This window comes from Pristis pectinata, chromosome 22 (assembly GCF_009764475.1).
Source record: "Pristis pectinata isolate sPriPec2 chromosome 22, sPriPec2.1.pri, whole genome shotgun sequence".
NCBI classification, from domain to species: Eukaryota; Metazoa; Chordata; class Chondrichthyes; order Rhinopristiformes; family Pristidae; genus Pristis; species Pristis pectinata.
The window spans coordinates 5715483-5740181 of NC_067426.1; the positions used below are offsets into that span (position 1 = coordinate 5715483).

At 43.7% G+C, this 24699-nt stretch overlaps 1 protein-coding gene across 1 annotated transcript in view; it reads right to left on the minus strand.

The window, feature by feature from the left end:
* Positions 1-22814, minus strand: part of si:dkey-34d22.1 (discoidin, CUB and LCCL domain-containing protein 1) — a 126622-nt gene extending 103808 nt beyond the window's left edge. The window contains exons 1-2 of the mRNA XM_052036401.1: positions 22590-22814; positions 2842-3063 (exon numbers count right to left, since the gene is read on the minus strand). Of these exons, the coding sequence (XP_051892361.1) occupies positions 2842-3063; positions 22590-22707 (340 nt within the window). The 5' untranslated portion in view covers positions 22708-22814. The remainder of the gene's footprint in view (positions 1-2841; positions 3064-22589) is intronic.
* Positions 22815-24699: the final 1885 nt, after the last annotated feature.

Here is a 24699-nt window from a genome sequence, read left to right on the forward strand (position 1 = left end):
CATCAACCACCCTCTGGGTGAAAAACCTCCCTCTGACATCTCCCTTGAACTTCCTACCCATTACCTTAAAGCCATGTCCTCTTGTTCTGAGCATTGGCGCCCTGGGAAAGAGGTGCTGGCTGTCCACTCTATCCATTCCTCTCAATATCTTGTACACCTCTATCATGCCTCCCCTCATCCTCCTTCTCTCCAATGAGAACAGCCCTAGCTCCTTTAGCCTCTCCTCATAATCCATACTCTCTAATCCAGGCAGCAACCTGGTAAATCTCCTCTGCATCCTTTCCAACGCCTCCACATCCTTCCTATAATGAGGCGACCAGAACTGGACACAGTACTCTAAGCAACCCACTGAGTTCCTCCAGGACTTTTTGCGCGTTGCTCCAGATTTCCAGCATCCACAGTCTCTCTCAGGTCTCCAAATCTACAGGATTTTGTCTTGCTTGCCATAGTGGCGCTGTGCCTGATGAAGAGAGCATCTCTGAGGTCGTGTGATCTTGCTGCACCAGACCTGTGTATTCAAAGTGAGGGCAGGTCCCCTTTCTCAAGCCTCACTTGGTAGAGCATAAACATCCCTTGAAAACAATTGTGAAGAAAATAAACTCAAAGAATTTTTAAGAACAAATATTATTTTGGAATTATTCTATTGAACAGGAGTGCAACACGTGAAACACTTCCTAATAAATGCACGGAAGTCATTAGTGGAAGTAAACTCACATTCAAACACACAAAATTGTTCGAGACTTGTCACCAGTTTTGACATACTCGATCACACCTACTCCAAAGACAAAAATATCAAGGGTGAGGTCTTTGAAATGTATGTCCCTCCCTACCCTGAAAGTGCTCATTAAATTTCGTCAAAAGGAATGAGTCTGTTCCTGCCCACTCGGCACAGATAAATGACTCCAAAAGGGAAAAGAAAGATATTAGCAGCCTCAAGGCTTTCCCTAGCAGACAGGTTTCCCATTTGAGACATTTAAACAATGTGGGAGGAGGCCATTCAACCCCTTGAGTCTGTTCCATCAATCAACAAGATCATGACTGATCTTCTGCCTCTGACACCAACGACTTGTCCTATGTCCCCTGATTCCTCTAATATCCAGAAATCTATCAATCTCAGTCTAAGGTAGAGAATTCCAAAGATTCACCATCCTTTGAGTGAATAAATTTTTTCCTTATTCGGTACCCCTTATTGTGTGATTGTAATACCAAGGTCCAGATTCCTCAGCTGGGGGGAGCATCCTCCTTGCACCAATCCTGTCAACCCTCTGTACATTTCGATGAGGTGAGCTCTCACTCTAAATTCCAGAGAATAGTGGCCCAGCCTACTCAATCTCCCACTTGCCATCTCAGGAATCAGGCTGGCCAATCTTTGCTGTTCTTCCTGTTCTGCAAATATATCCTCTCTTTGATAAGGAGACCAAACAGTTCACATCACTCCTATTACGCTCCCCACCTGGTCCTATTCTTTACCTTTGCATTCAAATCCTCTTGCAATAAAGGTCTACCTACCAAGTTGACTTCCTAATTATTTGTTGCACTTGCATTTAGCTCAGTGACTAGGGGCAAAGATCTCACAGGTCCCTTTCAATATCAACATTTCTCAACTTTAAAAATATTCTTGCAAGATATCTTCCAAGGCAGATATCCTCACTTCTCCACATGCTCCACTCACTTAAATTATCTATAAGTTAGATATAGATCATTACAGCACAGTACAGGCCCTTCAGCCCACAATGTCGTGCCAACATTTTATCCCGCTCTAAGGATCTATCTAACCCTTCCCTCCCACATAGCCCCCTATTTTTCTATCATTCTTGTGTCTATCTAAGAGTCTCTTAAATGTCCCTAATGTATCTGCCCCCACAACCTCTGCCGGCAGTGTGTGTTACTCTGTGTAAAAAAAATATACCCCTGACAGCCCCCTTATACCTTCCTCCAGTCACCTTAAAATTACACCCCTTCGTGTTAGCCATTGTCGCCCTGGGAAGAAGTCTCTGACTGTCCACTCAATCTATGCCTCTTATCATCTTGTACACCTCTATCAAGTCACCTTTCATCCTTCTCTCCAAAGAGAAAAGTCCTAACTCACTCAACCTATCCTCATAAGACATGCTCTCCAATCCAGGCAACATCCTGGTAAATTTCCTCTGCACCCTCTCTAAAGTTTCCACATCCTTTCTATAATGAGACAACCAGAACTGAACACAATACTCCTAGTGTGGTCTGACCAGAGTTCTACAGAGCTGCAACATCATCTTGCGACTCTTGAACTCGATACCCCGACTAATGAAGGCCAACACTCCATATGCCTTTTTAACAACCCTATCAACCTGCGTGGCAACCTCGAGGGATCTATGGATGTGAACCCCAAGATCCTCTGTTCCTCCACACTGCTAAGAGTCCTGCCATTAACCTTGTATTCTGCCTTCAAATTCAATCTCCTGAAGTATATCACTTCACACTTATCCGGGTTGAACTCCTTGTTGAATCAGTTCTTGAACCGTTTTTACATACTCATCACTACTGGCATTCTACAGCAGCAATAAACTCGGAAATATGACTTCTCATTCAAATCATTGGAATAGATTGTGATAATTTCTCTTTGATAAATATTACTCATCTCAATTGGACTTGTGTAGGTCTAAAAAATGTAATATCGTTTAAGAATAGCATTGGAAAAATGTAATACCTTTAAGAATTGTGCTCACCAAAATACATTTAATTCCACACTGCTGACAGTAAACCCAAAAAAACTGGAAACAATTCTTGCTCAAATTTTCTTAACATGATCTGTTAAATCCACAGAATCGTTTCACAGAACCCAGAATGTTAACTCCTTACCATAGCTGTCATTGGCAGATGAAGCATAGACCTTCACAGAACTAGATGAACAGTTCTCTGTGTACTCAATATCCAAGTCACCAAACATCAACATTATTCTCTTCCCCAGTCCCACATGCAGCTGCCATCTGCACAATGTGTGATTCGGGTAGGTGCCAGGGTAGTCCTTGGAAGTCAAAGTGCCACTTTCAGGGCCAATGACTGTATGCCCACATCCGTCACCTGAAACAGGAGGAACAAAGGACAATAAATCTCCAGGAAAAGTCCCATTGAGTATTGCATTAAAACGATTAGACAAGGTGACATTTCTTTACTCACTGAGTTAAACTGCTTAAATGGGAAACAGCTGTCTAAACAGCAATTAAGAATTTCACCTGAATATTGGGAGACAGACACAGAGTGATGAGGTCACCAGACACTGGCCAGAGCTCTGATCGATCTAGACACAAGTTCAAACCTCACCAAGACAGCTGGGGAATTCAAATAATTAAGTCCAATTTCTTTTTTTTAAAAAAAGAGCTTGTCTCGTGATGGTAAGCATGAAACTGCTGGATTGTCAGAAAAACCACATGATTCACTAACATCCTTCAGGGAATGACATAGATCGGAAAGGTTTAGAGGGATATGGGCCAAATGGGACTGGCTTAGATGCGAATCTTGGTTGGCATAGACCAGATGGGCCGAAAGGGCCTGTTTCTATGCTGTGTTACTCTATGACTCCATCTGTCTGCCTTACCACGTCTTTCAAACATGTGACTCCAGACCCACCAATGTGGTTGGCTCTCAACAATCCCCTCAGTTCAGGGGCAATTCAGGATTGACAATAAATGCCAGCATCACCAGTGATGTCCTAATCCTGCGAATCAATGTTTGAATAAAAATATATACTTCTAAAAATGTAAAAGTTGCGAATTTCAAGGGGAGAAAAAAATTGAAAGGGCTCGACAGGAAATACTTGAAGGTTTAATCAGGACTGGTAGATGAAACAGACAAATTAATTGTTTCCAAAGGGTGTCGTGTTCTCTCCAATGGGTTTGTGCTGACAACTGTTTATAAGATATCTTTATTAGTCACATATACATCGAATCACACAGTGAAATGCATCTTGTGCGTAGTGTGTTCTGGGGGCAGCCCTCAAGTGTCGCCAACATAGCATGCCCACAACTTCCTAACCTGTACGTCTTTGGAACGTGGGAGGAAACCAGAGCACCCGGAGGAAACCCACGCAGACACAGGGAGAATGTACAAACTCCTTACAGACAGTGGCCGGAATTGAACCCGGGTTGCTGGCGCTGTAAAGCGTAACACTAAGCGCTACACTACCATGCCAATCTTAAGGAGCTAAAACTTGCTTCAACCATGCATTAATGTGCAGTAATATGGTTTGTCACAGTAATAAGGCTTCAGCAGATATTGCCTGCACTCTCAAATGCAGCTGAAATCAAATCAGATCCATGCACACCAGTATACAAATTCTACCCTTTAAAACCCAACTGAAACTTAAGGCACTAATTTAACTGTGCTTGACTTCTTACACTTTCACCATGTGGGCTGCAGTGTTTCAAGAGGGTTGCAGCTCAGCATCACATCCTTAATGGCAAGTACCGATGGGTGATTAATCACAAGAGTCTGGTGGCAAGTATTAGATGAGTTTCCCGGAGAATGCTATTGTGCACAACTCAGACTAAACTTGTACTTGCTGCAACACCTTCATGCAATCTACTGGGATATGTAAATCTTTAATAAACCCAGACCTACCCTCTCTAAACTGGCTTCTAGTTTCTCGCGGGGCACATTTAAGGATGACAAATAAATGCAGGACCTGGCCTGTTCTGTGAATGAAAACATTTAAAGCTCTTCCTTTATGATCCAAGAAGGAAAATAGTTTCACGTCTGTAACTTGTTTTTGTCATTGAAGAGATAACCTGATCAGCTGGTGCTAAAAAATGGATGTAAAATTTTGGTCAAAATACAAATGGAATACAAGGAAAAACCTTTCCTTTTTTTTAAAACTCAGGGAGCAGGTAGTATCTAGATCTCATTGCCTGTGGGGATGGTGGAAAATGAATCAACCAGGGCCTTTAAAATGGAGACACAAGAGACTGCAGATGCTGGAATCTGGAGCAACACACAATCTGCTGGAGGAACTCAGCAGGTCAGGCAGCATCCGTGGGGGGAATGGACAGTCGACGTTTCGGGTCGAGACTCTTCATCTGGACTCCAGCAGTTTGTTGTCTTCTTCAAAAGGGAACTGGATAGGCAAATCTTTGATATGTCCAGCTTATTCTGGTTGCCCTCACTGGCTTTGGACAGTCCAACTCAATTCCCTTCATTATTTTTGCAGATTTCTTCAAGACTGACACCGATTGCAATGTGACCTCTGGTGCATAGACCCCTAAACAACCACGATCCCCCAAAACTGGCTACATGTTCGCTCTGCTACACTGATCTGTAAATATGACTCTCAAACCTCGTCTTGCTTGTTCTGTGCTCAGGCCTCCAATTCTTGGAAACAGTGGCCAAGAAGCTAGGACGTTCCAGTGTCCTGTTTACATTGGCTTAGTTCTGCTTAGCTGGGTGAGTTGTAACAGCATGTGTGCTGTCTAATTGGCCACTCAAGTGCTCTTTAAATGTATCTGAACACATCCAAGCTCTCTGAAAATGCACAGTGCAGTTTGATGTATCAGCTGATCAGGCTGAAGTGAGCCACAAGCTCACACGTTAGTTCCCTCCATTGCTAGAGTTCCCATGTGTTCTGAAGGTGTGGCCCAGTCTTGCTGGGATTCCCCTGTATTAGTCAGGAGGAAATAAATGGTCTCAGATCCTGGGCCAAGTCAGATCTGGCCCAGTCTCCAAAATTTCACTGAATTCAATGAGGATTCCAGGCATAATCCTGCACTGACCTTGCTTTATTCTCTCCACATTGCCAACAACTCCCCCCCTAGGTTCAACTACTCACATACATACTAGGGATAACTTACAATGGCCAATTAACCTACCAAGCTTAATGTCTCAGGGATATGGGAGGAAACAGCAGCACTGGGAAGAAACCCATGTGGCCTCAGGGAGAACGTGCAAACTCCACATAGACAGTACCCAAGGTCAGGCCACGTCAACACCTGAGACAGTAGCTCTACTAGCTGTACCATGGTGCCTGTCCACAAACAACAGTCCCACCATCACTAGAATCAGTATGGTGAAACTCTGTTGCACTCCTTCTATGGAGAGTACAGGCAGTCCCAGGGTTACATTAGGGTTCCGTTTCTGAGAATTGTCCGCGAACCAATTGATGGCCTTAAAGTATCAATGGATGTTACATTGTTTGATAAAGTATTTTACAAGTGTCAATAGAAGAGATTGCCTTGTCAGTTTCCAAAGCAAATCTCTTCAGTGGCCTCCCACTGTGAACCAGCAGCCTTCATTCTGGTGTCTGATTGCTGTGGGGAGATTACATGTAAGCAGGTTATTTGAAGACTGGTTGTCTTTTGAATTAACTTGCTGGGTGCACCAGCTCACAAACTACCCACCTGCACAAACTACCCTATCAGTGACCTCCTGCCTTATCTGCAAGAGTTTGTAGTTCCCACAACGGCCTTATTAGCCCATTGGACTAGAAGCAGTCACCTTTGATGTCAAAGGACTGCCCAAGAGAAAGAGGTATAATTGTAGCAAGACACCTTTGCTCCTGTCCTCTTGAAGGTGAACATAGCATCTGCCTTTTAAAACCACTTTCTGCATCTGTAACAAGACAATCCCTAGTCTGGTCACACAAATCTTTTTAAAATCTTATTGCACATGTCCAAGGCCTATTCACAAGTACTCTTCCTCTCTCAAAATGTTAGAGTCATGGAACACAGAAACAGGCCCTTTGGCCCAACTGATTCATGCCAACCAATATGCCTTCCTGAGCTCGTCCCATTTGCCTGCATTTGGCCCCTATCCCTCTAAACTTTTCCTATCCATGTATCTGTCCAAACATCTTCTAAACGTTGTTGTTGTACCTGCCTCAACCACTTCCTCTGGCAGCTCGTTCCATACACGCACCACCCTCTGCGTGAAGAAGTTGCCCCTCAGGTCCCTTTTAAATCTTTCCCCTCACACCTTAAACTTATGCCCTCTAGGTTTTCATTCCCTTGCCCTAGGGAAAAAAAAAGTTGCAACAAATTTGGCTGAATCAAGCAAACTGACTGGGCAAATGTGCCTAATCCCCTCTTAGATACCACAGTGGGCTCTAGCACCAGTTTCTACACAGATTAGTGAACTCCACCCCAACCTTGCCAGTGTCTTTCCTTGGGTTAGGAGGGAAAAAAAACAGTACTGGCAAACACTGCTAATATCACGTCACTGTTGGTTCAACAGTTATGTCGTAATACTCCGCCCTGAACATCACAGAGGCCACACCAATTATATTGCAAAATATTACACAACTCTCATGCTACCTAAACAACCTCAACAGGAATCTAGAAGTTATTAGTGGTAAAATTAAGACTCGATATTGTGAAACTACGTATAAACTATTCTTCACAGCCAAGGGAGTATGAATGATTATATTTTAATTGGTCTTAGACAAAGACGCAGCATGAAGTGCTGGTTTATGGTTCACATCTTTGTGAATGTTTGAAATGAAAGAGGAGGCAAAATCTATGTGTCGCAATTGGATTTTATCCACAGGCTTATTTCAGGGATATAATCAGGGAGAAGGCGGCGAATTGGGTAACCGGTCAACAGCCAAATTCATTTCTATGGCGAGGTTTTCAACAACATCTTGGATGCACCTTCCCCACTTGGGGCAGAGATTCCCAGAAGTCAGTGGGGATGCTGCATTTCTTCCAAGGAGATTTTCATCACATCCTTGAATCTTCTTCTCTGTTCAAGTGGTAATCTCTTCAGATGACAGAGCTCAGAGCAGAATGCAAGTTTCTGGACTCTGGTTGGGCATGCCACAGGCACGGCCTTGAGTCTAACCAGAGCCTCAATACTAGGAATATTGGCCTGGGAGAGAACACTAAAGTTGACCTCCCTGCTTTTCTACTGATTTTGGAGGACGTTTTGGAGACGGATGATGGTATTTTTCCACTGCCTAGACATGTCTGTAACTTAACTTGAGGTTTGGGTAACCTTGATAGTTGCTGTGGTTTGAACAGCTTCCCATTAGTTCTGAAGATTAGCTCCACTCCCATGGAAAATTGGTCGGAGGCAAGATGTAACATTGCTGCAAGAAGCATGGGAAACATGCAAAGGCAATGACAGAACCTTGTTTGATATCAGTCTTCACCGAGATCCCTTGTAGATCCATTGCGGCTTGCATGTTGTCAGGGAACAAGGGTAAGATGGGAATGAATTTCTGTGGACAGCCAAATTTGTGAAATGTGTCCCACACAAATGACAGAGTTAAAAACTTTAGTAAGGTCAAGAAAGGCCTTGTAAATTGGTTTATTATTGCCACACGTACCAAGGTACAGTGAAAAACTGTTTTGTATGCCATCCATACAGATCATTTCATTACAACAGTGCATTGAGGTAGTACAAGGGAAAATAACAGAATGCAGAATATAGTGTAACAGCTACAGAGAAAGTGCAGTGCAGGTAGACAATAAACTGCAAGGCCATAACGAGGTAAATTGTGAGGTCAAGAGTTCATCTTATAGTACAAGGGGACCATTCAATAGTCTTATAACAGCAGGATAGAAGCTGTCCTTGAGCCTGGTGGTACGTGCTTTCAGGCTTTTGTATCTTCTGCCTGATAGGAGGGGGGAGAAGAGAGAATGACTGGGGTCGTATTGCGGCTGGTGCTGCTTCCTGCATTTCTCTTGGGGTTGCTGTGTGGTGAAGGTCACACCCACCGTGTCCCTGGATGGACAGAGTCTACACTGTGATTCATGAAGCAGCTCTTCAGTTCAGTTCCAGTTTAGAAGGATGGGGAGGGGGGGGCGTGGGAAGAGATCTCATTGAAACCTACTGAATATTGAAAGGCCTGGATAGAGTGGACTTGGGAGAGTCTACGACCAGACGCACAGCCTCAGAATAGAAGGGCGTCCCTTTAGAAGAGAGATGAGGAGCAATTTTTTGAGCCAGAGGGTGGCGAATCTGTGGAATTCATTGCCACAGACGGCTGTGGAGGTCAAGTCATTGGGTATATTTAAAGCAGAGGTTGATACGTTCTTGATTAGTAAGGGTGTCAAAGGTTACGTGGAGAAGGCAGGAGAATGGGGTTGAGAGGGAAAAGTAAAACAGCCATGATCGAATGGCAGAGCAGACTCAATGGGCTACATGGTCTAATTCTGCTCTTAGATCTTCAGTCACTGGGAGGAGGCACTTGAGGAAGATTCTGGCGATGACGTTCCCTGTAGCAAACAGCAGGGGATTTGTGACTCAAGTTCTTCATAAGATAAGATACCTCTATTAATCACATGTACATCAAAACACACAGTGAAATACATCTTTTTTTGCATAGTTTTCTGGGGGCAGCCCGCAAGTGTCGCCACACTTCCGGTGCCGACATAGTATGCCCATCATGGAGTTTTAGGAGTTCAGCGGGGTTACCCTCTGCTCTCAAGACAGGCAGAGCCAGAGACCCATGTGGTTAGATGTGCAGTTGGAATGGGGTCAGAGACCATCATGGTGATGGGCGTGTCTGGAACCAGGGACAGGGTCCAATATGCATTTGGGTTCAGAACCACACCTACATTCACCTGGACCACACTGATTCAAGAAAACAGTTCATCACCACCTTGTCAAGGGCAATAAGGGATGGACAATAAATGTTGACCAAGTCACGTAGCTCAGGAGATCCAAGTTTCAAAGCCCAGTCCTTGGTTTGACACCTCATCTTAGGCAAAGCAGCCACTGAGATGCTGCAATTAACTTCGGTGGCCTTAGGCTAGGGAGGAGAGATGTGAAGCCAGGATTCTGGCTTGTGGTGGCTAATTAGCTACTTCTGCTGAAGAGGGTGAAAGTTAGCCCCGGACCAGAGTTAACACCAGGCAAGGACACAAATAAGCCATTAAGACGCCCATTGTGTTTGAATAAAAGATTTGCACAGGCAACCCCCTGCGTTACGGGTTATGGAAATTTGCCCCTACAGAATTCACGAATCACCATCAAGAATCCAAGGTATGGAATAAAATCTGTTCTTTTGGGGGGAGGTGGTGGTGCGTGTAAAAATAAATAAACCCAACAAACTGTCTGCTAGTTTTCAACTCGCATTTCTAGACGCATATGCAGACGAGACCACGCGGACCATCTTATTCTACCAACTGCAATCCCATTTTATTCTGCTTACATTCCCATTAACCCCTCTAGATTCCACCCCTCACCTACACACTAGGGACAATTTACAGGTCCAATTAGCCTACAGACCCGTACGTCTGTGAGAGGTGGGAGGGAACCGGAGCATCTGGGGGAAAACCCACACAACGGGAGAATGTACAAACTCCACACGGACAGCACCAAAGGTCAGGATCGAAGCCGGGTTATTGCAGCTGAGAGGTTACAACTCTACTAGCTGTGCCACTGTGTTCTCTCTCTCTCTCGGGTGGAGCCACAGCCAATCAGTAGCTACACTCATCAGCCAAACTCTGTGTGGGCACCACAATGGCAGTCATTTGAATTGAATTGGTTTATTATTGTCACATGTACTGAGGTACAGTGAAAAACAATTCATTACACAGTGCATTGAGGTAGTACAAGGTAAAATAACAGAGTGCAGAATAAAGTGTCACAGTTACAGAGAAAGTGCAGTGGAGGCAGACAATAAGGTGCACAGTTAAAGCGAGGTAGATTGTGAAGTCGACTGTGTCCCTGGTGGAGTCAAACAGCCCACCGAGTCCATGCCATCAAACATCCATTCATACTTATTCTACATAAACCCATTTTGTTCTCCCCATCAACAACCCTCCCACCCCTGCCAGTTCTACAACTTGCCGACACACTGGGGGTAATTTACACTGGCCAATTAACCTACAAACCTGCATGTCTGGGATGTGGGAAGAAACCGGAGCACCCAGAGGAAAGTCATGCAGTCGCAGGAAGAACGTGTAGACTCCACACAGACAGTACTGGAGGTCTGGACTGAATGTGGGTCAGTGGAGCTGAGAGGCAGCAGCTCGACCAGCTGTGCCACTAGACTGCTCCCAGTGGTTTGTGCTGACATAATGGATATTGGAACTTCCCTGGTAGCCACGTGGTATTGTTGACCATCCTTCCTCAATCCAGAGGCACTGAGGCCAATTACAGAAATCCAAGAGAGGGAAGAATTCAGCCTGGAAGCTTTGATACCATGGCTCAATGGTTTACTGGCTGGAATTCTATGTTCAGCCAAGCCCACAATCATTTTCCCTTGATGTTTACAATACACAAGGAGCACACTGACTTCATTACCAACAGTGTCTGATCAGAATGAAATTAACTGGATTTGAATTTAATTTTATTCACCCTTCACTGCCAATAGTGCAAGAGTTTGAATTCCTGCAAGTACAGAGGAGTTGGGGGAAAGGCAAGGGAGGGGAGTGGGTTATTTGGTTAAGATGCTTCCAGGCACTAAACGACTCATTCATTTACATTTTGTCTGTGGATCCTTGTTGAAAGAATAATACATAGTGTGATGCCGGCTTGCTAAACAGAACTGAACACTGGACTCCTTGTTAAATTGGGAAATGTACCGAATTATTAATCAATGCAAACACAGAGCTATTTACAGTTTATCAGCAGGCAGATAGCCCTGCATTATACACTCAATAAATCTTTGAAGGTGGCAGGATAAGGCTTTCACAAAAGTGTACAAGATCCCGGGATTATCAATGGAACCACAGAGTAGAAGCGCAGGAAGTGATGAGAGGATGGGGGTGGGGGACTGACTGGATTTAACCCAAAAATCAGAAGTTGGCCATTCGGCCCCTTGTGCCAGCCCCTTCACCCAATAACTTCATGGCCCACCCTTCACCTCAGAGACACTTTCATGCACTAACCAGATCTTTCCCGATTACCTTAACAAAACATATATTCATCTCTAGATAGGAAAGGTTTAGATGTATATGGGCCAAATGCAGGAAAATGGGACTAGCTTGGTGGGCATCATGGTTAGCATGGATGAGTTGGGCCGAAGGGCCTGTTTCCATGCTGTATTACTCTAGGACTCTGGCTTGAATATACTCAAAGACAGCTTCCACTGCCACAGAGTTCCAAAGCTCATCGAGTTTATTGTTATGTGCACATGTGTGCACAGGTGCAATGAAAAACTTACCTGCAGCAGCATCACAGGCACATACCATTAGAGACACAACGCTCACAAGAAAAGCATATTAAACATAAATTATATAAGAAAGAACACAATTAGAGCAAAAAAAAAGAAAGTCTATTGTAATGCAAAGTGGTCATAGTGTTGCTATACTGAGGTGTACCATACAGGGGTGACGATATTTCTCCACATCTCTGTACTGAATAAACTACCCTCTATTTTGAGGGTGTCCCCTTACTGAATGGCAGAGTGGATACGAGGAGCCAAATGGTCCACTCCTGCTTCTGTTCCTTACGTTCTCATACGACTCCTGATTCCAAACATCCCTGCCATGGGCGCCGTCAACTCTGCATCTACCCTATTGAGCCCCCCTAAGAATTCTGTACGTTTCAATGAGGTCACCTCTCATTCTTTTAAACCCCAGAGAGTATAGACCCAGTTGGATTAATCTCACCTCATATGATAAATCCCTCCCTTCAGGAATCAATCTGGTAAACATTCACTATGCTTCCTTTATCTAAAGTACCTCTTGTGTAGGGAGACGAGGCTTGTACACAGTTGCACTGGGGCCCTATATAATTGGAACAAGATGTCTATGGTGTTGTGCTCAAATCCTCTTGCAATAAAGACCAACATACCATTTGCCTTCCCAATTGCTTGCTGAGCCTGCACATTAACTTTCAGTGATTCATGCACAAGGACACCCAGGTCACGCTGAACAATAACAAATCTGTCACCATTTGAAAAATATTTTTTCTACCAAAAATGGATTCCCTCAAATTTTCTATACAAATTCGGAGTAGATCACTGGGCCCAAAGCCTTCTTCACCATTTAATAAGAACATAGTCGATCTGATTAGGTAATTGGTTTATTATTGTCACACATTCCGAGGTATAGTGAAAAACTGTTTTGCATGCCATCCGTACAGGTCATTTCATCACATCAGTGCATTGAGGTAGTACAAGGAAAAGCAATAACAGAATGAAGAATAAAGTGTTACAGCTACAGAGAAAGTGCAGTGCAGGCAGACAATAAGGTGCAAGGCCACGATGAGCTAGATTGTGAGGTCAAGAGTCCATTGTAACCTCAACTCCCCATTCTTGTCAGCCTGCAGTAACATTATATTCCATCTACCATGCTCATGTCCATTCATTTAACTTGTCTATATCCTCTAGAAGCTTCTCTGCACCCTTCTCATATATCACACTGATAGCTGGCTTTGTATCAACAGCAAATTTGGAGATATTACTCTTGGTCTCTTCAACCAAGTCATTGATAAACATAGTGAAAAGCTGAGAGATCCCTGTGGCGCTCCACTTGTCAGAGAGTCTTGCAACCAGAAAATGACCCATTTATCCACACTCTTTGTTGTTTGCTTACTAACCAAGTGTCAAAGCACATTACACCGAGACATTACCCTCAAAATCATGCACTTTTAATAACCTCTTGGAGCACACGTAAATAAAATCTCGAAGTCCAAATATGGCACATCAACTGATTTGCGCTCATCAATTCTGCCAGTTAAAATCTCAACATATTCCAACTGTTTCATCAGACATAATTTCCCTTTCATAAATCCACATTGTAATAGATTTGGGTAGAGTCAATTTTCCCAAGTAGCCTGATATGACTTCCTTAATGATGGATTCCAGCACTGTTCCTACTACTGATGTCAAGTTAGCTGATCAAAAGTTCCCTGTTTTCTCTCTCGATCCTTTCTTATGTAATGAGTGTAGACAGAGTCCTTGGAGGGGAGGCTGGTTTTAATAATAAAGTAATTCCTTATTTAAGGCAAATAAACCAGACAGGAAAAGTTGTCCAGCTATGGCTATCCAAGAGAAGTCGGAGATATTAGATTAAAGGTAAAGACATAAATTTGCATACGCTCACCTCAAATCAGTGGGAATCACTATAGAACCTACAGAATTTTAGAAGGTACAATCAACACATCCACCATCTTCCTCCAAAACACAAGGATGCATGACATCAAGTCCTGGGGATTTATCACCTTTAGGTTCCATTTATTTCTCCAGTATTAGGTTTCTGTTTAAACTGATGCTAATTTCTTTGAGCTCATTGACTCCAGACTTGTAGATCTCTATTGTTCCAGTGGATTTCTTGTGTCTACTCCCAAGGAGAAAGACAAAATATTTCTTTAACTGTCTGCCATTCCTCTATTCCCCAACATAATTTCCCCCAGTTTCAGCCTCTGAATAACTCTTGTTAATTTTTTCCTTTTTATATCAGTAAAGAAGCTCCTGCGAACTGCTTTTGTTTCTCACTGGTTTACTCTCATTTTCTACTTTCCTTCTACTGTTCTGGTCCTCATTTGCTGAATTCTGAAACTATCCTAATCCAATTGCACTTTTTCGCAAATGTAAGTTTTTTCCTTTAACCTAATATCTCCAAATTCTCTTGGACAGCCATAGCTAGACAACCTTTCTTGTTGGGTTTATTTGCCTTAAATATGGGAAGGGTTTATTATTAAACCCAGCATCCCCTCCACAAATTCTGTCTACACTTCTCACTGCCTTGGTAAAACAGCCAACATAGTCAAGATCCCTCCCACCCCAGACATTCTCTCTTCTCCCCTCCCATCGGGCAGAAGATACAAAAGCCTGAAAGCACGTATCACCAGGCTCAAGGACAGCTTCTATCCCACTGTTATAAGACTACTGAATGGTTCCCTAGTACAATAAGATGGACTGTTGAGCTCACAATCTAGCTCATCGTGGCCTTGCACCTTATTGTCTGCCTGCACTTTCTGTAACTGTAACACTTTATTCTGTATTCTGTTATTGATTTTCCCTTGTATTACCTGAATGCACCATTGTAATGAAATGATCTGTATGGATGGCATGCAAAACAAAGTTTTTCCACTGTACCTCAGTACCTGTGACAATAATAAACCTATCTAAACAATTTTTATATATTGCCACTGCTCATTTCATACATTTTAATGTAATTTCCCAATCTACATCATTAACACACACCTTTTGCCTCTGTAGGCTCTTACATAGAGCTGGGACGGACTAGATGGGCTGAATGCCCTCCTTTGATACTGAAATCATTCCTACCCTTGATAAATTCGTGCGTATGATTAGATTTGCATCTGCTTCTGGATGTCACATCTCAAAAATATCTCTTTAAGAGCATGCAGAGGAGACTTAATGATCCCAGTACGAGTTCCATTAAGTAGGGAAACTGGAAAATCTCTCTCGGGAAAAATAGGTCAAGGGGTAGGTTAATAGAGATGTGCAAAATTATTAAGATCTTTGACGGATTATACCTGGAATCACTCCCCCCTGCCACCCCCGACAAGAAGGAGAATGTGGATTTAATCTATTGGTGAAAGAACCAGAGACAACAGAATCAATAGAAACTTTTAGAAGGGAAATTGGGATAAATATTTAAAGAAGAGAATCTGGGCAGACTGATGATTGGGACTGGCCAGAGTCGTCGTACACAGTACACCATGTGAACTGCAATACTGGCAACATTGTGGATTCCATAATGGGTGGCCTTCACCACAAGGGTCTGGATCATCCAACCCACCCCCTGGTCCTGTGGTCTCCCTCTTGGCTGCTCGTCTCACTCTAGTGCAATACCAAGGGAGCGATGGAGAAGCTGTGGTAAAGATGAGACGTGTCCCTGGCTGTTATCTGCCCTCTCGAAAGATCCCAGCACACCATATTGAATAAGAGTGCTGATTGTATTGACCTTAAAACAAAACTGAATTTTGGAAGCACAACCACTGTTATTTTGTTGTGCATTTACCATAAACTACTGAGGTTAATTTTTTTTTGTTTTACACTGTTATGTGTCATTATCAAATGGGAGCTTAATGTGCATAAATTCACTGGCTTTTATTCTTGTTTCACTACTTTGCTAAAGGAAATGGTTCACGCAGGTACAATAACAACACTTAAAAGACATTTGGACAAACAGATGGATAGAGAAGGTTTAGAGGAATATGGGCCAAACGTGGGCAAATGGGAGTAGCTTAGACAGGCACCATAGTCAGCATGGACGAGTTGGGCCAAAGGGCCTGCTTCCCTGCTGTATTACTCTATGACTTCAACAGAAAGTACTTAATTAACCGTAAAGCCCTTGGCGTCATCAAGATTGTGAAAGGTGTCATTTAAATGAAAGTCTTTCCCCTTTCCCATGACAAGTTCACCGCAATGAATGAAATAATGTCTTCAATTCAAAATTTGAAAGTGGTAAAAATCACAAAGCAAATTCAAAGCTCCCAAATTAACAGTGGCTGACAATGATTCAAACAAATGCTGTGGAACAATACATTAAAATAATCTTTCCATAGTACTGCTTTACAAATATGCACTTTACATGTAATTAACAGATTTTCTGCTTGCATTCTTATAGCAACTGCATTGATGTTGCTAAGCAAATCCAAAACCTGAAATTAAAACCCTAGTAACAAACATTCTTTCAAAGTCTCTTTGTCTGTACCTTCAAAGGTAATTGGCCCTCCAACATTTTAGTTATGTACAAGGTTAGATCAACCTTCCCATTTTGTTTCATTAAAGAAAGTTTAAGTGATAGTGTAAACAGTGTGAGTACACAACTTGCAGCAGCACATGCTAGTCAGGACCTCCACCATGCAGAAGCCAAATGATCTTTCTTTGCTTGAAGCTTTGACGATTCTTGTACTTGAAGATTTTAAACAAATCGTACAGCAACTTTCACACTGCACTTTCCATTTGCTTGGACGTTGTTCCTGCTTGTAACACTTCAGAAAAGATAACTACTTGCTTTAAACCCATCATGTAACTGGGGTTTAAAATGTAGATGAACAGATGCTATGGTGGCACTACTTACGAGGATCAGGGAGGGATATCAGGACAGCTCTACCCAGCAGAGCTTCAGGACTGTACTTAACACTCAGGCTTCATTAAGTGATTGCCAGGAAGCAATGGATCAGCTTCCATGATGCCCTTCTTGTGAACACTCAGTTAAGCAGAGCCAGACCCAGTCTGTATGGGGATGGGGACCCCCACATCCTCTGCCCCACCTCCACACCACCACCCCCAATCCCCATGGTAGTAGCAGATGCAATTGTCTGGGGGCAACAAGTGATCCAGGCAGCAAACTGAATTCAGAGAAGGATCTCAAATCACATGGCAAGCACTATTGTGAAGTGATTGCCAGTGTCATGGCTTTATTGGCAATCATACCACTGTGTAATTTTAGAAACAGTGAGAGGTGTTGCATCAAAGTACCAGTGTATAGCATGAATTGTGTTCCTACATTCACGTAGGCAACTCCCAGCAATGATAGATGTTGCCAACAGTGTATGTGCAGGAGAGGTTTACCAGGATGCTGCCTGAATGAGAGGGCATGTGCTAAGGGGAGAGGTTAGATAGACTTAGGTTGTTTTCTCTGGAGCGGCAGAGGCCGAGGGGAGACCTGATAGAAGTTTAGAAGATTATGTGAGGCATGGATAGAGTAGACAGCCAGTATCATTTCTCCCCCAGGGTCGAAATGTCTAATACTAGAGGGCATGCATTTAAGGGGAGAGGGGATAAATTCAAAGGAGGTGTGTGGGGCAAGTTTTTTTTAAAAAAAAGTGATAGGTGTCTGGAATGTGCTGCCAGGAGTGCTAGTGGAGGCAGATGTGATAGAGATGCTTAAGAGGCTCTTAGATAGGCACATGAAGAGAATGGAAGGATAGGGACACTGTAGGCAAGAAGGCATTAGTTTAGTTAGGTGTTTAATTACTAGTTTAATTAGTTTGGCACCACACCCTGAACTGAAGGGCCTGTTCCTGTGCAGTACTGTTTTAAGTACGTGCACGCATTGATACAGGACGATAATCTGGACTCAAAATTAGTCTTCAATGCATGCCAGACTTAATGCAAACAATACTATTTAGCTAGGAACTGTGACGCCACAACTGAGTTCATGTTCCACACCACAGCTGACGTACAAACAAGGCCTTGACTCCGGTGCAATGTTCCCTCGGTACTGTACTGTCAGAAGTGCCGTTTTGAAGATCAGATGTTAAACATGGTTGTGGAAGATACCACAGCCAGCATTTTGAAGACAAGCAAGAGTGTTTTCTGATGTCATGATCAATTCCTCAATCAAAAAAAAATCAAAACAGGACTATCTGGGCATTTGGCACATTGTGGGATCTTGCTGTGCACCAGTGAGCTGCCACTCTTTTTGCATCACAACAAAAGTACCTCCTGGGTTACAGAACGTTGTGTGTAGGGTGCTACAAGGAATCCAAGGTCCTCTTTCGAAAGCAGGCAGCTTCAAGCAGATGTTAAGTGCAGATGTTATCGTTCTGGGATTAGTAATTAAGGGAATAGGCAGTAGACCTTTTCTAGTATAGCCAGGGGCTGACTGTCACTTAATGAAACTGTAGTGATCGTGTATCACCATCATTAATCTTGCAAAGTCTGGTTTACTCCAGCTGCCTAACGCCCACGCACAGCAATGAATAAACCCACTGGGTTGAACGGGAGGGTACAGATTGCAAAAAGTAATGAATACAGGAAGTAATTTCAAGTCCGTCATTGCAACTTTGTTTATGAGAACACACACCAAAGCTACTGCCTGCCCATATTACCAAATAATCCATTAAAATGCTCATGGCAAGTAAAATTCTATTTCTTACTACTTATGTCAAACATGGTTTAATTCCATGATCCACTCTCTCTTCATAGCTCCCAGTTTATTTGGAAATAAACAGCTTTCCAGGTTAAAATGATACAGCTCATTCTTCAAAACTGTATTTGCCATTTCAGTTAGTCAGCAAGGGAAATAACAGGCGCTACATAAATGGAGGTTATATTTATTGGTATATTGAGAGCAGGATACAGTTGTTTTTTGTAAAGAATTCCTTTAGGTACAGCAAAGCAACTCTTTGCTAAATAGAACTTAGAGTCTAGTTAGGAGAGAGGACAATTATTTTTATATTTACATTCACCTCAACTTTGCGCTGTTTGCAAATTCCCCATCAACTCCTGACGGTTGCATGCATAAATGCATTCCAAGGCATATAATGGAATTTTGATGCAACATTTCCTGAATAAATGAAAATAATTTGTGATATTAAATCCAATGCCAGCTCCTTATCTGGTCAATACACTAATAAAAAAAATAACTTCAATTTATATAGCACCTATCACATCCTTTGCTGAATGACTCAATGTACCTCACAACCAATTAAGTGTAATCATAATATGTAATATAGGGAACACTATGCAAGAGATGCATTTCACTGTGTTTCAACATACATGTGACTAATAAAGAAATATTATGGCTTTAGGGTGAAAGGGGAAAGGTTTGGGGGAACTTCTTCACTCGAAGAGTGGTGGGGGTACGGAACGGGCTGCCATCTGATGTAGTAAATGCGGGCTCACTCTTGAGTTTTAAGAATAAATTGGATAGATACATGGACAGCAGTGGTCTGGAGGGTTATGGACTGGGTGCAGGTAAATGGGACTAACGGGATAACGTTTTGGCACAGACTAGAAGGGTCGAATGGCCTGTTTTTTTTCTGTGCTGTAGTGTTCTATTATCTAGTATGCAGGACAAGTTTTTCACTGTACCTCAGTATATGTGACAATAATAAACCAATTTACCAATGGTCATTTTACTTCCATTGTCCTTTTATTTTTTTTTACTGAAAGCGAGTACCTAACCTCAAATGGAACTCCCAAATTCCAGATGCTGGATAGACTAGGATATTTCCCCCTGGCGCATAGGAGGCTGAGGGGCGACCTTACAGAGGTATATAAAATCAGAGGGGCATAGATAGGGTGAATGGTCACTGTGTTTCACCCAGCTTAAGGGAGTCTAAAATTAAAGGGCACAGATTTAAGGTGGCAGAGGAAAGATTTAAAATGGACCTGAGGGGCAAGTTTTTCCCCCACACAGAGGGTGGTGGGTATATGGAACGAGCTGCCAGAGGTGGTGGTGTGGGCAGGTACAATTACGACCTTTAAAAGATATTTGGACAGGTACATGGATAGAAAGGGTTTAGAGGGACATGGGCCAAGTGGGACTAGCTCAGTTAGACAACTTGATCAGCACAGATGAGTTGGGCCAAAGGGCCTGGTTCTATGCTGTGCTATGACTCTATAGGATTATGAGAGGTATAGACAGGGTAGATCATCAGAATCTCTTCCCCGAGGTAAGAGAATCAAAAACCAGAGGGCAGAATTTTAAGGTGAGAGGTAGGAGTTTCAACGGGGATCCGAGGAGTGAGCTTGAGAGCAGCTGATATCTGGAACTCACTGCCAGAGGTGGCAGCGGAATCAGATACAATTACTGCACTTAAGAGGCATTTATGCAGGTAGGAATAAGCACATGGACCTCGGAGGATAGGGACCATGCAGGCAAAAAGGATTAGTGTAGATGGGCAAAAAGGTCAGCATGGATATGATAGACCGAAGGGCCTGTTTCTATGCTGTATGACTATGACCCGAGTGGTTTGTTGGATCATTTCAGGAGAAAGCAAATGAGTCAGAGTCATACAGCACAGAAACAGGCCCTTCGGCCCAACTGGTCTATGCTGACCAAGATGCCCCATTTGCCAGCATTTGGCCCGTAACCTTCTAAACCTTGCCTGTCCATGTACCTGTCCAACTGTCTTTTAAACGTTCTTACTGTACCTGCCTCAACCACTTCCTCTGGCAGCTCGTTCCACATGGGCAGGCACGGTAGTGTAGCAGTTAGTGTAACGCTCTACAGCGCCAGTGACCAGGGTTCAATTCCTGCCGCTGTCTGTAAGGAGTTTGTACGTTCTCCCCGTGTCTGTGTGGGTTTCCTCCGGGTGCTCCGGTTTCCTCCCACATTCCAAAGATGTACAGGTTAGGAAGTTGTGGGCATGCTACGTTGGTGCCGGAAGCGTGGCGACACTTGTGGGCTGCCCCCAGAACACTCTACGCAAAAGATGCATTTCACTGTGTGTTTCGATGTACATGCGACTAGTAAAGATATCCTAATCCTTTGTGTAAGAGAGTTGCCCTTCAGGTTCATATTACTGTATCATTCTGGTCACCTCATTAGAGGATGTAGAAGCGTTGGAAAGGGTGCAGAGGAGATTTACCAGGGTGCTGCCTGGTTTAGAGAGTATGCATTATGAGGAGAGACTGAGGAGCCAGGGCTTTACTCTTTGGAGAGGAGGAAGATGAGGGGAGACATGATAGAGGTATACAAAATATTAAGAGGAATAGATAGAGTAGACAGCAGTGGCTGTTTCCCAGGGCACCAATGTTCAATACAAGAGGGCACAGCTTTAAAGTTCATGGGAGATATCAGAGGAAGGTTTTTTACCCAGAGTGTGGTTGGGGCACAGAATGCACTGCCTGGGGCAGTGGTGGGGGCAGGTACATTGGTCAAATTCAAGAGATTACTAGATAAGCATATGGAGGAATTTAAGATAGAGGGATATGTAAGGGGAAGGGGTTAGATCATCTTAGGAGAGGTTTTAAAGGTCGGCACAACATTGTGGGCAGAAGGGCCTGTTTTGTGCTGTTCTGTTCTATGATAAATCTCTTTCCCCCCCCCCCCCCTCCCCAACCTTAAACCTATGCCCTCTAGTTCTTGATTCCCCAACCCTGGGAAAAAGACTGAGTGCATTCACCCTATCTGTGCCCTTCATGATTTTACACACCTCTATAAGATCACCCCTCATTCTCCTACGTTCCAAGGAATGAAGTCATAGTCTGCCCAACCTCTGTATGAAATATTTTTTCTTAAAATTTAAGAAATCTTGGTGACTGACAGGTTTCCATGATGAACCGGCGGCTGAGATGAATCAGGGATCCAAGTTCTGAAACTCCTGAAGTGAGCAAAAGCCACTTAAGAGCAGCGTTTAAGAGAGTAATGTTGAGATATATATATATATATATATATATAGTATAACGACGGGAGAGCTCCCTCAAAGCAACGCTTGTCCCCCTCCCAGTACGAGAGATAATCGCCTCCTTCAAGGACGGAATTTCCTAAACTAAAACTCTTGCAAATGGTAACCCGCAATAATAAGACCAACGGAACAATTAACAAGGAATGGATTAATACAACCGACTGACGAAATGAGTCCAAAATCAGCTGTGGCCATAACACACGAAGTTTTTCCAAAGCCAAAGGAATCTGCAAATTTGTAGAACCGATAGGCACGGTTTGAGCCTGATGTTTACACTGTGCTGTGGTCCAGCCTGAAATAACTTTGACGGCACAGCTCGCAGTTGCCGCTCCTTCGCCCGGCTTTAAGCTGCCGAATTCACAACTTTTCCACACACCTTTGCCTGAAAGTGCTGGTTAATTATTAATCGCCTTAAAGTTGTTTTGACCGTCCTTCGAACAGCAGAGCGCAATATTCTTACTAAACTTAAAAAATCCAAGAAAAGGCAATGCTTCTACGTGAATCACGTTGGAAACAGTGATTTGTAAGTATGCTTGCGTGAGAAACAAACTATTTCTCTCTCTCTGTTGTAACTTCTGAATGTCCACACACACAGTACACACACTCACCTTGCTGCCCTCGCACAAGGCTCCTCTTTAAACCTGGGAGACTGAGTGCAGCTAAAAGGACGAGGAACCTCTGCAAGTTCAATGCCACAGACATGTTATCCAAGGGCAGGAGAAACATCCGTCTGATATTCGCCTGCCACACCAACTTCAGGCAACATCAAGCCCTGGAGGTCCCGCCTCTCCACCTGATTGGTCGCCCTCTGCAAGCGGCGGCTCACCGCGTCAATCATTTCGAAAAGTATTCCCCCAAACTTTCCTGCTCCAAATTAGGCAAAGCCACGATTTTAGATTTGGTTGTTTCAGATTTACAGCATCTGCAGTTGTTTATTTTTCGACTTTAGTGTTGGTGATATCAGGTTGTAATAACTTTTTAGTGACTGTGCTGATTACTGCACAGGTCAAGCTGCGAGGGTTCAGGGAATTTCAGAATCAGGTTTATTATCACTGACGTATGTTGTGAAATTTGTTGTTTGACGGCAGGAGAACAGTGCAAGACATAAAGGCATAAAAATTACTATAAGTCACAAAAATAAATAAATAGTGCAAAAGAGGAATGAGGAGGTAGTGTTCATGGGTTCATGGACTGTTCAGAAATCTGATGACGGAGGGGAAGAAGCTGTTCCTGAAAGGTTGAGTGTAGGTCTTCAGGCTCCTTTACCTCCCCCTAGATGGTAGTAACGAGAAGAGGGCATGTCCCGGGTGGTGAGGGTCCTTAATGATGGATGCCGCCTTCTTGAGGCACCGCCTCTTGAAGATGTCCTCGATGGTGGGGAGGGTTGTGCCCGTGATGGAGCTGGCTGAGTCTACAACCCTCTGCAGCCTCTTTCGATCCTGCACATTGGAGCTTCCATACCAGGCAGTGATGCAACCAGTCAGAATGCTCTCCACCGTACATTTGTAGAATTTGCAAGAGTCTTTGCTGACATACCAAATCTCCTCAAACTCCTTACAAAGTTGAGCCGCTGGCGTGCCTTCTCTGCGATTGCATCAACGTGTTGGGCCCAAGATAAATCCTCTGAGATGTTGATGCCCAGGAACTTGGAGCTGCTCACCCTTTCCACCACTGACCCCTCAATGAAGCTCGGTGTGTGTTCTCCCGACTTCCCCTTCCTGAAGTCCACAGTCAATTCCTTGGTCTTGCTGACATTAAGTGCCAGGTGGTTATTGTGATACCACAGAACCAGCCGATCTGTCTCACTCCTGTACATCTCCTCATCGCCATCTGAGATTCTGCCGACAAACAGCAAATTAATAGATGGCGTTAAACTGTGCCTAGACGCATAGTCATGAGTGTAGAGAGAGTGGAGCAGTGGGCTAAGCACGCATCCTTGAGGTGCGCCTGTGTTGATTGTCAGCGAGGAGGAGATGTTCCTACCGATCCGCACTGACTGTGGTCTCCCAATAAGGAAGTCGAGGATCCATTTGCAGAGGGAGGTACAGATGCCCATGTTTTGAAGCTTGTTGATTGGTACCGAGGGGATGATGATGTTGAACGTCGAGCTGTAATTGATAAACAGCAGTCTGACATACGTTTTGCTGTTGTCTAGGTGCTCCAAATCTTAGTGGAGAGCCAGTGAGATTGCATCCTTTGTAGATCTGTTGTGATGGTAGGCAAATTGCAGTGGGTTCAGGTCCTTGCTCAGACAGGAGTTAATTCTAGCCATGACCAACCTCTCAAAGCACTTCATCACAGTAGATGTGAGTGTTACTGGGCGATAGTCGTTGAGGCAGCTCACCCTGCTCTTCTTGCGCACCGGTATGATTGATGCCCTTTTGAAGCAGGTGGGAACCTCCGACTGCAGCAGTGAGAGTTTGAAGTCGTCCTTGAACACTCCAGCCAGTTGGTCAGCACAGATTTTCAGTACCCAGCCAGGTACACCGTTGGGGCCTGATGCCTTGCGAGGGTTCACCCTCTTCAAGGATGTTCTGACATCGGACTCCGAGAACTTACCTGATTACAAACTAAGATAAAAGAGTTTGGAAGCATCTCTAATGTCATTTTTGTTTCATAAATGCAGCAAGTGTCCCAGGACATCTCAAAGCACCAACCATCAATGGAATGATTTTAAAGAGTTGCAAGAAATAGCCAACTAGTTTCAGGAGCTGAAGT